Source organism: Taudactylus pleione, unplaced genomic scaffold (genome assembly GCF_031769625.1).
Source record: "Taudactylus pleione unplaced genomic scaffold, aTauple2 ptg000265l, whole genome shotgun sequence".
Lineage (NCBI taxonomy): Eukaryota > Metazoa > Chordata > Amphibia > Anura > Myobatrachidae > Taudactylus > Taudactylus pleione.
Window position 1 is genome coordinate 657,002 of NW_028284667.1, and position 16,683 is coordinate 673,684.

At 45.5% G+C, this 16,683-nt stretch overlaps 1 protein-coding gene across 2 annotated transcripts in view; it reads left to right on the forward strand.

The window, feature by feature from the left end:
• Positions 1 to 16,683, forward strand: part of MYH15 (myosin heavy chain 15) — a 69,722-nt gene that overhangs the window by 21,274 nt on the left and 31,765 nt on the right. For both annotated transcript variants that reach the window (XM_088481107.1, XM_088481108.1), the window contains exons 14-22: positions 2,852 to 2,970; positions 3,575 to 3,724; positions 4,194 to 4,364; positions 4,483 to 4,662; positions 4,756 to 4,888; positions 5,287 to 5,354; positions 6,366 to 6,453; positions 14,567 to 14,684; positions 15,026 to 15,149. In XM_088481107.1, the coding sequence (XP_088337233.1) occupies positions 2,852 to 2,970; positions 3,575 to 3,724; positions 4,194 to 4,364; positions 4,483 to 4,662; positions 4,756 to 4,888; positions 5,287 to 5,354; positions 6,366 to 6,453; positions 14,567 to 14,684; positions 15,026 to 15,149 (1,151 nt within the window). The remainder of the gene's footprint in view (positions 1 to 2,851; positions 2,971 to 3,574; positions 3,725 to 4,193; positions 4,365 to 4,482; positions 4,663 to 4,755; positions 4,889 to 5,286; positions 5,355 to 6,365; positions 6,454 to 14,566; positions 14,685 to 15,025; positions 15,150 to 16,683) is intronic.

Below are 16,683 nucleotides of genomic sequence, written 5' to 3' on the forward strand. Positions count from 1 at the left end.
TCCCGGGCGTATGAACCTGATTTTCAAACACAGAGATTTACCAAAGGCAAACACGGGTGTAAAAACACAATTGGATCTGCAAAACACGGGCAAACACACAAATACAAGTAAATACACCATCCAAACAACTGGTAAGTACTTTCCATAGACAGGAATACCACACAGGGATTTACCATGAATCGTGTTTGCAAACACGATCATATATGGAGCAAACTTGGGCCAAAATAGAAGTTTAAAATGGACTGCCTCATCAGCAGCGTGTTTAGCAGAAACACTGCACAGATCAGTGTGATCTGTGCATGCTTCTGTGTGTTAATGAAATAGAAATAAAATGGCATGGGCCTCCCTCCCCCAAAAGTACAACTAGCCCTGGATCTCTGGGCCCATTCTGGGACAGGAAAATCAGGGGGAAAACCAACATGGGGTTCCCCCTACTTTCCTATAACTAGCACCGTACTGAACCAGCCGGGGTGGTAATGTCACAGCAGGAGGACTCACAGCATAGAGTCCTCCTGCCAAAGCATTCTCCCCAGACCAGTCAGCTCAGGGCTGGCAATCCTTGGAAAGTGGGGATCCCCCCAAAAATGGGTTTCCCCCTCCCAAGAATCAACCAGTACCAGTGCTGGTGGTGGGTGCAGGCGTAATGGGTTAAATTTAGTAATAATATTGTTCTTCCCAGTGGGACTACAGGTCCCAGTAAACCTGCGGCACTTGTAGAACCACAAGTGCTAGCAGACCTCTGGCACTTGTACAAACACTTCTATTCATTTCAAACTAGGGATGTGCAGGCTCGGATAGGTTCGAGTTTGCACGTGGAGTTCGGATTTTTCCCTCCAAAAAAACGGAACTCAGAACGAGGCAAAACGTCATCTTACATGGACGAACATCATCATTCCTGGACAAAAGACCAGGAATGATGATGTTCGTCCATGTAAGATGACGTTTTGCCTCGTTCTGAGTTCCGTTTTTTTGGAGGGAAAAATCCGAACTCCACGTGCAAACTCGAACCTATCCGAGCCTGCACATCCCTATTTCAAACCAAATACGACTGAACTAACACACTATAAACTCAATACACCATCGGAAAACACAATTCAGTCAAACACGATTCTTGGTATATTTGTGAGTTTGTTTGAGAAAAACTCTCACTTGTATCCCTGAGATGCACAGTGTGTTTAAAACTCGGATAGACATGATGTGTAGAGTGGGATATTGGATATATGAAAGATCACCATGCTATTACCCACTTAACTGGCATGGACGCATAAGATGCCACCGCTGCCAGGTGGGCTTTCTCTGACACGGTCGCATTCCCATGTGACACTGCATTCCTTCTGCGTCCTCACCATTTAAAATAGGAAATCAGTTCTGCACAAGGGCAGAACTGATTCCTTCTGCTGGTCTGGCCCCCCAGCAGTAATCTAGTGGTCTGTGACCGGCGACAACATTGCCAATTTTGCACCGAGAATGCCTGGCAAACGGCATGTAACCGGCAGTCAAATTATATGCTAGCAGTAAAGTTAAAATCCAGGACAAATAGGGGAAGCCCTATAACACTCCACATGAGGTCGGAGGAGTAAGTGAGGGGGTGTATCTATATCCGCAGGGGGGATTAATAGATACAGGGGGGGCAGGGGCGTCAGAACATTTTTATTTTGTGGGTAGCAGAATATAATTTCATTTTGGTACCCAACTTACCTGTTGCTGAGTGGAGGCAGCACCACAGGGGTGGAGGAGGCCACCAGCACGGAAGAAGAGGAGGGAGGAACCACCAAGGAGGAGTAGGCGGAACCACAGTGGAGCAGAGGCAGGGGCTGTACATGATTATAGCAATAGGCTGCACAGCCCCTGCACTGCACAGAGGAGGAGGTGTAATGTGCGGTCTTTTAACTTAAATGACCGCACATTACACCTCCTCCATGCAGTTCAGGGGCTGTACAGCCTATTGCTATAATGCACAGCCCCTGACCGGCCGTGACCACCGCTTCACTGGCAACTCTGAAATGATTGGGGGGAACCCTCCCCTCTCTCCCACTTTTTCAGTGCCTATGCAGGGTAGTGGGTGGTTAATTCCACAAGGTGATTTATTGCCACTTGAGTACATTTTTTTTTTTTTTTTTTAAATCATCAGTTTTGTGGTTAAGGGTGGGTCACTCAGCAGATCTGTGTGCGTTACCAATTAACATAGTAATTATGTTTCAATACTATCATTTTGTGTAAGTTTTTTTATATTGTATGGAGTACTTTGAATATTGGCCCTCATTCAGAGCCGTACGCTCTGAGCAGAGCGCACACTCTGAATGAGGGCCGGCCTCCATTTTCATGGAGCGTCCTCCTGGACGCTCGTATAGCTGTGGGTCACCACCCACAGGCTATACGAGCGTGCATTGTGATGGTCGCGATGGTCGAGACCATCGCGACCATCGAATTTGCGAGCCGGAGCCTGCGGTTGAGGTTTTCAACCGCAAGCTCCGGAGTGATTTTGGCTCTATCAGAGCCAAAATCACTCCCACTGACCTCACTAGTGAGGTCAGTGGGCCGGCTTCTGATGGGAGGCGTTCCCGTGGGAACGCCCCCGTCAGGGAGGCACGCCCACCAAAGGGGGCGTGCTGTCAATCAACATTGACAGCATGCCCCCTTTGATCGGACACAACGAGCGAAGGACTTTCCTTCGCTCGTCGCGTCTGGCGTATGCGCACGACGGAGCTCCCTCCGTCGTGCGCATGCTCAGTCCATAACATCGACCCACTTGCGAGCGGACAGCCGCTCGCGAGTGGGTCTGAATCAGGCCCATTGTTAAGTAGAAGTTTGAGTACCAACATGTTCTATACATCATTTTTATTTTTATTAGGCACAGATAAAGCTGCTTATTTGATGGGGGTCAGCTCCTCTGAGTTGGTGAAAAGTCTGATGCATCCTAGAGTAAAAGTGGGCAATGAATACGTGACCAAAGGTCAAACAGTAGCACAGGTGAGGTCATCATTTACAGGTACAGACATGCAGACACTGTGTCACAGTCTCAGTACCCTTTTGTAAAGCAAATGTTTTTAAAGTACACGTCTAATGAATTAACACTGAATAATACATGGTTTATAGTTAATAGTAAATAGTTATTTATCTTCATGGCATCTTTAAATTGAATTTCCAAAGACTATAAAAATGCAATACAGCAGTTATTTTCACAGTCAGCAGAGGACAGATACTAGAACTGTATTATAGATCCCAACCCACAGATTGCACATCTCATCTGATCTATACAAATCTTGGAATCCACTGGTTCATTGTAATGATAACTGTGATAAGATCAATTTTTATATTTTAATAAAGCAATGTAATATTATATATTGTATAGCAAACCATTTTTTTTTTTGTACATTAGACCTGTTAGTATTTATAGCATTTGCTTTTAAAATCATAACCACATGTATTTTGTCTCCCTTTCTGAGAACACTGGGGCCAGTTGAAGAAATAATTAATTTCAGTAGCCAATTTGTGTGCTGGCAACCAATAGAAACTGCTCACAATACAGTAATGAGCTGTGATGTTCTGATAATTTAATGGTTTCTGTCTTTAGGTTGTCTATTCAGTCGGAGCATTGGCCAAAGGCATCTATGACCGAATGTTTAAATGGCTTGTGGTTCGTATTAACAAGACACTGGATACAAAGTTATCCAGACAGCACTTTATTGGTGTACTTGATATCGCTGGATTTGAAATTTTTGATGTAAGTCATGTTTGTTGGAAATACTCAGCAATTATAACAAGTACAGATAATGTGTGATAATGAATGAACATGTCTCATATTTATATGAAATGATTCAAAAATCAACTGAATTACCACTGGATTAATCAACGCACTATAATGCATGTTCCGTTCAAATAATTTAGGGTAGATGACATTGTATTCAATATAATGTTTTCTTTTGTAGTATACAGATTAGATTGTTATCAACCAATGATTCAAAACAATAAACATGTTAAAAACTTAAATAACAAAATGTCAGTATTATGTTAATTACAATTCGTGGGTGATAGGAAAATAATAGTGAGATGTTTTCCAATCAAGTTTGGAAATGTGTATGATATTATAATAAATCTGATTTGTTAAAATATGCTAAAAAAATTAAAATATAGCCAATTGTAGATTGAAAAAATGAATCTTCATGGGCTCACAAATAGTATGTTCTATCCAGTATAACAGCTTTGAACAACTCTGCATCAATTTCACAAATGAAAAGTTGCAGCAGTTTTTCAACCATCACATGTTTGTGCTGGAACAAGAAGAATATAAGAAGGAAGGCATTGACTGGGAGTTCATTGACTTCGGCCTAGACTTGCAGGCTTGCATTGACCTGATTGAAAAGGTAACATTTATATTTCCGTATATCTCAGTATTAGTTATTACATAAAATGAGTTTATTGTTATACTAATATATTGGTTTATAAATATATATATATCATTGCATATATTTTGATCATTAGCCGATGGGAATTTTGTCAATACTTGAAGAGGAGTGCATGTTTCCTAAGGCTACAGACATGACTTTCAAGTCAAAGCTTTATGACCATCACCTTGGAAAATCACCCAACCTCCAAAAACCAAGAATTGACAAGAAGAGAAAATATGAAGCTCATTTTGAGCTTGTCCACTATGCTGGAGTGGTAAGTGACCTAGTGATAAAAGGGCCCAGAGTTAGCGACCAAGCATGCTTTCTGTGACATCTTTCTGTTCTCTCTTTGCACTTGCAACTGTAGGTTCCATACAACATTATGGGCTGGTTGGAGAAGAACAAGGATCCACTTAATGAAACCGTGGTGGGACTCTTCCAAAAGTCATCCAACAAACTTCTGGCTTGCTTGTTTGAAAACTACGTCAGTGCAGACAGTGGTTAGTACAGTTGTGACATGTGTAGACTCACTATACGATACATTCTTAAGAAAACATTTTACATAAGCTGTCTTGCAGTACTGAAAGAGACTATAGATAATTATTATTATGTAACCATCAGCAAAAACAACATGTTAGCTCATGATATGAAAGTACCAAACCATCCAAGCTATTTAGCGCAAAATTTGGGTTCTTTCCTAATCTTTGGAATATCCCTTACAGATTAGGGAGAGCTGAAATAAGGAAACCTGAATTTCCATACTGTAAAAAATAGATTGTCTAAATGGAAGAATCAGCATGAATGGGAAGAGATTTATTAACTATAGTTATAGTCCAAATTGGCGATGACATCAGATAGTGGGTCATTTACTGTTTGATCAAATGTTTCTTGTTAACAGCTGACCAAGGTGGAGAAAAAAAGCGCAAGAAAGGAGCTTCATTCCAAACTGTGTCTTCTATGCATAAGGTCATTTATAACTTGGTTCTATTTACATAACTAGTGCTATAGACTTTACTCATGGATAAACTCCTAAAATTGTTAATTTAAGTGAATGGCTTTCTGTCTCTCAGCATATGGTTAAACCAAGTGTCTTGTGTACTTCCTATGAACATTATTGAACACTTAACACAAAATCATTAGTATTCTGAATAACTAATGATAACATACAATATGTATAGCACATTATAGTCTAAGGCAGTGCTCCTCACAGTGAATGTGAGTAGACTGTCATAGTGATGATTTCTGCAGTTATAACATTCTCACTAAGCAGCAGCAACATTTATTTCTGGTTTTTTGAACTTTCTGTTTAATGAGTTTCAGAACTTTTTATACAAGCATCCTGAGAAAGTTCTAGATTGAGAATGTAATGTATTTGGTATTATGCTTACATGTTACCCAGGGGCACAGTATTATGCTGGCCATACACTAGTACGACCAGCATAAGATGAGATTTATCTTACGATTTCCCTTGAACTCCCCGGCAGCTCCCTGGCAGTGCCGGCCGCACGATTGACACACGATGTACATACGATCGATCTGCAGTGTAGGAGGGAAGATCATTGAAAGAACACTCACTTCTTCAAAATTTCACTGAAATGACGCCGGTCGGACGCACAATGCATCGCATGCACAAATAAACGCCACGATCTGCATACAATTACGATAGATAATATGGGCTGCACATCTGATCATACGATACATTTTAAGAGCGGCAGGAGTGTGCATCGGATCGTATCCTACCTAAATACTACTCGATTTCGACACAATTCATCGTACGACGCATCTATAATCGGGCAATCGGCCAGACATCGTACTAGTTTATGGCCAGTATTGGAGTACGCCTCTGTTACTCAGTTCTTTATTTTTATTATGAAACGTTTATCCCACAAAGTAAATTGTATTGGTACATATTGGATTTATTGTTTTGCTTGCAATTTTTTTTTTTTTTAAATCCTGCACATTATTTTTTAATTTCAGGAAAATCTGAATAAATTAATGACTAATCTTAGATCAACAGCTCCTCACTTTGTACGCTGCATTATTCCTAATGAAACAAAGAATCCAGGTAATTATCCTTATCTAATCAAACTTTGTGTATTACATTTAATATATATACACATCAGAGTCATATTAAGATGCTAAAGTATTTCTAGGAACCCAACATTTGCTATAGTATTTCGGACAAACACTTAAAAGACTACAGTATGTACAGTATTCCAATCTTTAGAGGCACTTCAACTTCAAAAGGTTTGATGCTTATTGTGTCAAATACTCAGGGATGCATATGTTAGACATGTAATTATGTTATTCTATTTAAGGGTAAGATAAAATTGACCTGCTTTCTGGCATTGTATTAAATATTGATAGCGACCATGAGTAGGAAAGCAATATACAGTCAGGTCCATAAATATTGGGACATTGACAGAATTTTCATATTTTGGCCTCTATTCACCACCACAATGGCTTTGAAATGAAACAAACAAGATGTGATTTAACTGCAGACTTTCAGATTTAATTTGAGGGTAATTACATCCAAATCAGGTGAACGGTGTAGGAATTACAACGGTTTCTATATGTGCCTCCCACTTTTTAAGGGGCCAAAAGTAATGGGACAAACTAAACAATCCTAAATCTAACTTTCACTTTTTAATACTTTGTTGCAAATCCTTTGTAGGCAATTACAGCCTGAAGTCTGGAACGCATAGACATCACCAGTCGCTGGGTTTCATCCCTGGTGATGCTCTGCTGCAAATGTCTTCAGTTCCTGCTTGTTCTTGGGGCATTTCTACTTCAGGGTCCATAGGGGGTCCACAGGGTTGACCTTGGGGTATAGCTGAATCTGGATCCACGGGCACCACGCAGTTAAAGCTTTGCTGCTCCCAGGATGCACTTGGGTCCGTCCTCCTCTATACCCCGCCCCCGACCACAGGCACCTCAGTTTTAGTTGGTGCCCGGCCGGAGTCAGGTCACCCTGTCGCAGTGGGGCTGCAGGAGCAGCCCCATAGCTTTATTTTAAAAGAGACATTTTTTATTTTTTCTCCTTTTTTTACACTTTTAGAGCGGCAGCATCAGACTATCCTTTAGGACGTCCACGCTGCCGCTCCTTCTCCCCGCTGGCGCCGTGACACCAGTACAGCTCTGGGGATTGCGGCGGGACCCAAGAGCCTGTACTAGCCGGGCTCTGGGGACTCCCTTGACTGCTGCCGGACGCGACGGATACTTTATATGCAGTCAGAAGCCTCCGGTCTCTGGGGACAGACCGGAGGCGCTAGCGGCAGCGGCGGGCTCCCCCTCTATAGAGGAATACCCCGCGTGTCCGCTAGACCACCAGGGTAACAGGCTGGTAGCGGGACCGGCAACCCGGGGGTTAATTGCTAGCCAGGGGAGGCAGCCTTCCCTGTCTAGCGGCTCCTCCCCTCAGCTCAGCGCGCCTTTCAACTAGCAGTCTGGCGTCGCTGAGCTGCCCTTATCTCTCGGCCACTCCTCCTCTGAGGTCTCCGGCGGCCATCTTTACTGGCAGGCATCGCAGACTCCCAGGCGGTATCAAGTGGACCGGTCCCCCTGTGTACCTCTCCCCTGCTAAAGGACAGTGTACACAGCGCTATAGCCCTCCCAGACACTGAATCTGGGCGGTTGATTGTAGCGGAAGGTGCAGTGAGTACTAACTTTTCTGCATTATATGTGACTATTGCTAGTGCTGCCTGTCTGTGACTTATTCTCCTTGCTGTCAGCTTATAACTATCCCTTTCCTTCTCCTACGGCCCGGCAGGTGTGTGGGGGAAGGGCGTTTTTCTGAGACCCTCACTTATATAAATCACGTATTTGTGGGGTCAGTCACATACTGTTGTGTGCTACACAGTACAATATCTGGGCTGTTGTGTCGCATACTGGTGAGTGCGTGGGTGTTAAAACCGTAATTCCTTTGGTGCTACGTATTTCTTGTGTATTTACGGTATCATGTCTGATGAGGAGACTGAGCGCTCTGTGGCTCCTGTGCTATTTTCCTGCAGACGCTGTGCTGCTGGAGTTGATGGGGAGGACTTATCTCAGGATGGTCTGTGCGGGCGGTGCCAGCTGGTACTGGGCCCCTCCAACCCCCCTGTGTCACAGGACCCTCCTTTGGTGATGTTTTCACAGGTGCTGGCGTCTATTGCGGACCGGTTATCGGTCCCATCAGTGGTCCCTTCTAGGGCGTTGCCTCAGCCCACCATCCCCCATTCCCCGGGTGTTCCGCAAATATTGCGGTCTCCCCCCGGGGCCCAGACTGTGGGTCCTTACTCGGGACTGCCTGTGTATGTGCAGTCTCCCCCAGTGACGCGTCAGTCTGTAGTGCCTTTGCAGAGTTTTGCTCCGACGGCTCCTCCGCCTTGGGTGGATGTTCTCCAGCTCCGTACAGAGTCTGGCGGCTTCATCCTCGGCGTTTCAGTCGATGTTGCAAAGTGATGTGCCACCAAGGGCGTCTAAACGTCCGGTTGTGAGTTCACTAGCTGCGCAGTTGTCGGACTCGGAAGTGTCCTCAGATGATGGAGAAATCCATGAGGACTCTGACTCTGATGCCATGGGGCAGGAGGTGGAAGCTAAGTCCTCCATTAATGTTCCAGCCTTAGTTAGGGCGGTGCGGGCTATCCTACAGGTTGAGGATGATGCGCTGGCTCCTAGGTCGAAGTTTCCTAATTTTAAAAAGGCCAAGGTGACTTCAACTGTGTTCCCCCTGTCTGATCAATTAACGGATCATATGGCGGCGGCCTGGCAATTACCCAGTAAGAGGTTCCATCCACAGAAGAGGTTGGCGGCGAACTATCCTTTTCCTGAAGCTCATTGCAGGAAATGGGAGACTCCGCCGGCGGTGGATTCCCACGTTACCCGCTTGATCAAAAGCGCGACGCTGCCATTGCCGTCTATCTCCTCTTTGAAGGATCCCACGGACAGGAAGGTGGAGACTTGTTTAAAGTCCATTTATTCTCTTTCCGGGGCGGTGGCTCGCCCGTCCATGGCTATCTCCTGGGTGGCTAAAGCCATTGAGGCCTGGGCCAATGCCTTGGAGGATACCTTTCCTGATGAGGCTCCGGATATCCAGAGAGCGTTAGTGGGACAGATGCGGGATGCAGCTTCCTATATCGGGGAAGCATCTTTGCTCACTTCTAGGGTGTCGGCTGCAGCGGTGTCTGCTCGGCGCTCCCTGTGGCTGAGGTCCTGGAGGGCTGATGCAGATTCAAAAAAGGGTCTGGAGGCCTTGCCTTTTAATGGTGATTTACTTTTTGGTCTGGATTTGGACAAAATAGTGGATACTTTTGCTAAGTCCAAGTCGGCTTTCCTCCCTTCGTCCTCTGCGCCGGCTAAAGTGAGGAGCTCTGCCTTTCGGTCCTTTCGGGTTCAGGGTAAGGCCAAGGGCCAGTCCTTCCTGAGACATTCGGCGACCAAGGCCGCACCCAAGCCCAAGAAGCAGGCATGGAGTGCTCGGCGCCCTTCTTCCAAGCAGGAGGATAAGCCTGCTGCCTGATAGGACGGGCCTCTCTCTGGGGGACCAATTCGCCCAGTGTTGGCACAATACCACCATGGATGCCTGGGTTCGAGAAGTGGTCTCTCAGGGGTACGCCCTGTCTTTTCGGTTCAGGCCGCCCCACCAGTTTTTCTGGACAAGACCAAAGCTGGCCAGATTCAGGTAGCTATAGAATCCTTGCTACAAGCAGGGGTCATCATTCCCGTTCCGCAGTCTCAGCACGGGATGGGGTACTATTCTACTCTGTTTCTGGTACAGAAACCCAATGGTTCTCATCGCCCTATCCTGAATTTGAAGTCTCTGAACAGATACCTCAGAGTTCCCAAGTTCAGGATGGAAATCTTACATTCCATCATTCAGGCAATGGAACCCGGGGATTATATGGTCTCCCTCGATATCCAGGACGCCTATCTCCATGTGCCCATAGCACCGGCACATCAGCGGTATCTGAGGTTTGCTATCCTGAACCATCACTACCAATTTCGGGTGTTGCCTTTTGGCCTTTCCACGGCTCCGAGGGTGTTCACCAAGGTGATGGCAGTTATGGCTGCCCACCTTCAGGGTCAGGGTTTACGTCTGTTGCTGTACCTGGACGATCTTCTGCTGCTGGCGAGCTCCCCGGAGGTGCTTCTTCGACATCTCCACCTGACCATTGCTTGTCTTCAAGCACACGGGTGGTTGATAAATTGGAAGAAGTCCTCCCTGATTCCATCCCAGCGGATGGTTCATTTGGGAGCCCTGCTGGATTCTCGTCAGCAACGGATTGTCCTGACTCCAGAGAAGGTCTCCTCCCTGCAGCTGCGGATACACAGTTGCCTGAGCAGTTGCCGCCTGTCGGTCCATTCGGCTATGAGAGTTCTGGGGTCCATGGTGTCGACATTGTGGAATTTGCCCAGTTCCATTCCCGGCCCCTGCAGGGGCTGATTCTATTGGAATGGAACGGGTTACCTCACCGGATCCGCTCTCAGATGCTGGTGTTGTCCCCGGAGGTTCGGCAGTCTTTGGCTTGGTGGCTTCAGACAGCGCATCTGGTCGAGGGGCGCCCCTTTTGGATCCCGGACTGGGTCCTGCTCACGACGGATGCCTGTCTCCGGGGTTGGGGGGCAGTGACCGGCTCATTATCGCTTCAGGGTCGTTGGTCCGCGGAAGAAGCACTTCTCCCCATCAACATCCTGGAACTGCGGGCGGTATACAGGGCCCTGCAGTCGTCCGGCCCCGCTCTTCACGGAAGGGCGGTTCAGGTGCAGTCCGACAACGCCACCACGGTGGCGTACATCAACCACCAAGGGGGAACTCGCAGTCGGGCAGCAATGTCGGAGGTGTCTCGCATTCTTGCTTGGGTGGAGTGTCACATTCCAGCTTTCTCGGCAGTCTTCATTCCCGGAGTCCTCAATTGGGAGGCGGACTTCCTCAGCCGTCACGACATGCATCCCGGGGAATGGTCGCTTCACCCAGAGGTGTTTCAGCTACTCGTGGACAGGTGGGGGCTGCCAGAGCTGGACTTGATGGCCTCCCATCACAATCACAAGTTGCCCGTTTACGGGTCAAGGACAAGAGACGCAGGCGCCTGTCTGGTAGACGCACTGTCGGTGAAATGGACATTTCACCTGGCGTATCTGTTTCCTCCGATATCCCTGCTTCCTTGGGTTCTGTGGAAATTCAAGCAGGACGGCGGCACGCTCGTGCTGGTAGCTCCGGCGTGGCCCAGACGTCCTTGGTACTCCGATCTGAGGTGCCTCTCCATCGATGCTCCGTACCTTCTCCCTCAGCGTCGGGACCTGTTGTCTCAAGGGCCCTGCCTTTACCCAGATCTGGGTCGGCTGTCTTTGACGGCGTGGCTCTTGAGACAGCCGTCTTGAGGTCTAGGGGTTTCTCCAGTTCGGTCATTGGTACCATGCTTAGGGCACGCAAGCCTGCTGCCGCGCGGATTTACCACATGGTGTGGCGCACTTATTTTCAGTGGTGTGAATCCAGAAACTATGATCCGCAGGTGTTCCGGGTTTCCAGAATCTTGGAGTTTCTTCAATCGGGTTTGGACGTCGGCTTACGCCTGGCCTCTCTGAAAGTTCATGTGTCTGCTTTGTCCGTGTGGTTTCAGCGACGGATTGCTACACTGCCAGATGTTCACACCTTTTTCCAAGGTGTTCTCAGGATCCAGCCTCCCTTCGTGCCTCCGGTGTCTACTTGGGACTTGGCCGTGGTACTGCGGGTCTTGCAGGGTCCTCCTTTTGAACCGCTTGAGTCAGTGGAGCTCAAGTGGCTGACGTTTAAGACCATTTTTCTCCTGGCAATTGCTTCTGCCAGGAGGGTGTCAGAATTGGGGGCGCTTTCCTGTCACCCTCCTTTTCTGATTTTTCACCAGGACAGGGTGGTGCTCCGCACGCGTCCTGAGTTTTTGCCCAAAGTGGTCTCAAAGTTCCACATTAATCAGGAACTTGTTGTGCCAGCTTTTCAGTCACCTGATCTTTCTGCTGGTGAGGCTTCCTTAGATGTAGTCCGGGCACTTAGAATCTATGTGGACCGGACTGCTTCGGTTAGGAAGTCGGATTCTTTGTTTGTCCTCTTTGGTTTTCACAAGAGGGGTTGGCCTGCCAACAAGCAAACGTTAGCCCGTTGGCTTCGTTCCTTTATTTGTGAGGCTTATGCACAGGAGGGTTTAACTGTGCCAACCTCTGTTAAGGCTCATTCCACTCATTCTGTGGGTCCCTCTTGGGCTGCTAGACGTGGCGCCTCCGCTGTTCAGCTGTGTAAGGCGGCCACTTGGTCTTCAATTCAGACGTTTTTGAGGTTCTATGCATTTGACACCTTCGCCTCTCAGGATGCATCCTTTGGGCGCCGGGTACTCCTTTCAGCACAGGAGCGTCCCCGCCCTTAGTTGAACTGCTTTGGGACATCCCCAAGGTCAACCCTGTGGACCCCCTATGGACCCTGAAGTAGAAAACAAGAGATATGGTAAGAACTTACCTTTGTTATCTCTGTTTCTACGAACTCCATAGGGTCCACAGGGCGCCCGCCCTGACGCACCTGGCTTCAAATGGGCTGTGTGGCTGGTCACCGGTTTTCCGTCTCCCATTTCTGTGAGTATGGTTTCTTGTGTGTTCCAGTCTTCCTTCTCTCTGTTTAGTCGCCTCCTCCGGCCTTAGCTGCTTACCGACTGAGGTGCCTGTGGTCGGGGGCGGGGTATAGAGGAGGACGGACCCAAGTGCATCCTGGGAGCAGCAAAGCTTTAACTGCGTGGTGCCTGTGGATCCAGATCCAGCTATACCCCAAGGTCAACCCTGTGGACCCTATGGACTTCGTAGAAACAGAGATAACAAAGGTAAGTTCTTACCATATCTCTTGTTTTTCCCTTCAGTTTTGTCTTCATCAAGTGAAATGCATGCTCAATCGGATTCAGGTCAGGGGATTGACTTGGCCATTGCATAACATTCCACTTTTTAGCCTTAAAAAACTCTTTGGTTGCTTTTGCAGTATGCTTTGGGTCATTGTCCATCTGCACTGTGAAGCGCCGTCCAATGAGTTCTGAAGCATTTGACTGAATATGAGCATATAATATTGCCCGAAACACTTCAGAATTCATTCTGCTGCTTTTGTCAGCAGTCACATCATCAATAAATACAAGGAAACCAGTTCCATTGGCAGCCATACATGCCCACGCCATGACACTACCACCACCATGCTTCACTGATGAGGTTGTATGTTTTGGATCATGAGCAGTTCCTTTCCTTCTCCTCTCTTCCCATCACTCTGGTACAAGTTGATCTTTGTCTCATCTGTCCATAGGATGTTGTTCCAGAACTGTAATGGCTTTTTAGATGTTGTTTGGCAAACTCTAATCTGGTCTTCCTGTTTTTGTGGCTCACCAATGGTTTGCATCTTGTGGTGAACCCTCTATATTCACTCTTGTGAAGTCTTCTCTTGATTGTTGACTTTGACACATATACATCTACCTCCTGGAGAGTGTTCTTGATTTGGCCAACTGTTGTGAAGGGGTTTTTCTTCACCAGAGAAATAATTCTTTTGTCATCCACCACAGTTGTTTTCCATGGTCTTCCGGGTCTTTTGGTGTTGCTGAGCTCTCCGGTGCGTTCTTTCTTTTTAAGAATGTTCCAAACAGTTGATTTGGCCACACCTAATGTTTTTGCTATCTCTCTGATGGGTTTGTTTTGATTTTTCAGCCTAATGATGGCTTGCTTCACTGATAGTAACAGCTCTTTGGATCTCATATTGAGAGTTGGCAGCAACTGATTCCAAATGCAAATGTCACACCTAGAATCAACTCCAGACCTTTTACCTGCTTAATTGATAATGAAATAATGAGGGAATAGCCCACACCTGTCCATGAAATAGCTTTTGAGTTGATAGTCCCATTACTTTTGGCCCCTTAAAAAGTGGGAGGCACATATTGAAACTGTTGTAATTCCTACACCGTTCACCCGATTTGGATGTAATTACCCTCAAATTAAATCTGAAAGTCTGCAGTTAAAGCACATCTTGTTTGTTTCATTTCAAAACCATTGTGGTGGTGAATAGAGGCCAAAATATGAAAATTCTGTCAATGTCCAAATATTTATGGACCTGACTGTAGGTGTTTATTACTTTAGGATATGTTAATCTTACAAAGACTGCTTAATGTTTTATGCTGGTGGATATACTGTATGGTTATTTTGGCTTTCAGGTGCAATGGATCCTTTCTTGGTTCTTCATCAGCTCCGTTGCAATGGCGTCTTAGAGGGAATTCGTATTTGCCGCAAAGGATTTCCAAATAGGGTTCTGTATGCTGACTTCAAACAAAGGTAATAAAGCATATGAATTTACCTTTGTTATCTGATTAGCTGATAACATTTGTGGGAGAGACTTCTTTGATCACAAGAACAATCCAATACAATGTAACAAAATACAATTATATGGCATATAAAAATCTCCAGTTTGAACAAGAGGGTAATACCAATTAACAAAGTAACTTTACATTCATTAGCTTAAAATATCACTATTAGGTTAGCAGCACTAAGAAATGACCTTCACATCAACACTTTGGTTGTTATATACTTATAAACATAACTGACCATGGATGGAAAATTAATATCCCTCCATCATGTTTGATACATATGTCTACTATCCTGATTGGTTTCGGCAGATACCGCATTCTGAATCCCAGCGCTATCCCCGAGGACAAGTTTGTAGACAGCAGAAAAGCATCTGAGAAACTCTTGGGGACGTTGGACATTGATATTACTCAGTATCGATTTGGGCATACAAAGGTGATTAACATTTCAGCTGTTAACTATTCGATCAGCCAGTTTATTTATTCATATATATATATATATATATATATATATATATATATAGTATGTTTATACATATATATATATATATATATATATATATATATATATATACTGCATATATTGGATAACAAAATTGTTTATGATCATTCTCAAAGCAATTTATGTTTTCTAGTGCAAATGTTAATCATAGGGTCAGATGTTTTGTCAGATCATATTTATTTCGTATTCATGTTAATATTAGTGACATCAGGAAACTCATTATGGATTTTCTTAACATATGGTAAGAAAATAAATGATGTAGTATTACTCATCAAATACACCAATGCAAATACAGTGCTTCATTGATTACACTATTATCTGACATGATATGCTACATTCTCATGAGCAATAGTTCAGTTCTCAAAATGACTATTTTAACTGTGTACAAGTGGCAAGTACACATCAACTTAACATCTCTATTATTTTCTTGTACCTCCTGGTTTTGACTGCAGGTAATGAAGGGTATTCAATTAGAGGCGAAAAGTCGGAAAAAGATGCACTAACATAGGGAATCAATATAGATGTGTACTAATAGCCCTAATAAAACAATTTTGCGTACTTAAGTTGTGTAAATTGCTTGCTATTAGCGTCTTTGTAAAAGTGGTGAAGAATAGCATTAAGCTGTATTTTTTGGTGAAAATAAGAAGTCCAGTCAAATTTGGGGTACCTGAAAATGGGTACTAGCATGTTTTTATGTCTCTAAAGTGAACTTTTTAAAAACGTGAAGAATCCACCTGCGGCACGCACCTGCAATCCCCAAAACACCTGACCCATCCTTGCAGCCCCCCAAGAAGCCTATATCGCTAGTTTTTATGCTTGTCCCTCCACTTTTTACATTTTCACACCAAAAATGACATGTCTATTTTGGGGTGGTTTTTGTTATTGGTTTTTTTGCAGGTTTGTCATTTGGGGGGCTGTCCCAAGGGTTCTGAGTCATTTCCCCACGTTTGCAACCCAAAATAAAGATTTTGCACTTCTTTTCACCTGCTATTGATTGGGGAATCTTTTTGGGTGAATTCAATGCATCGAGTTTCCACTTAGGTGAAATTGTCCTGGAATTAAATTAGGTGAAAAGTTTTTAGGCTAAATTTTTGCAAAAAAACTGTCGAAAAAGGCTTTTCTACTTCAGGTTCCTTAGGATCCACAGGTGACCGTGGGGTATAGGTGGATGACGTAGGCATCGGGCACCATGCAGTTAATTTCTTCCCCCCAGGATGCACTGGTCCCCCTCCATACTCCGCCTTCCAGCCAGGGCATTACTCAGTTTAGTGTGGTGCCCCGGCCAGAGAGGTTGGGGAGCACCGGGTATCGCAGGGGGGCTATCAGAAGAGCCCCTGAGGTTTTGAAAGAGTTCGGCTGAGTGGAGTCAGCGGGATTGAGCGGACGGCCCTGACAGTACAGTGAAAGTCAGGACCACCGCTCCTACACCCCCGCCGGAGCCGCGTCCCGGCACAGAGCCATGAGTCTC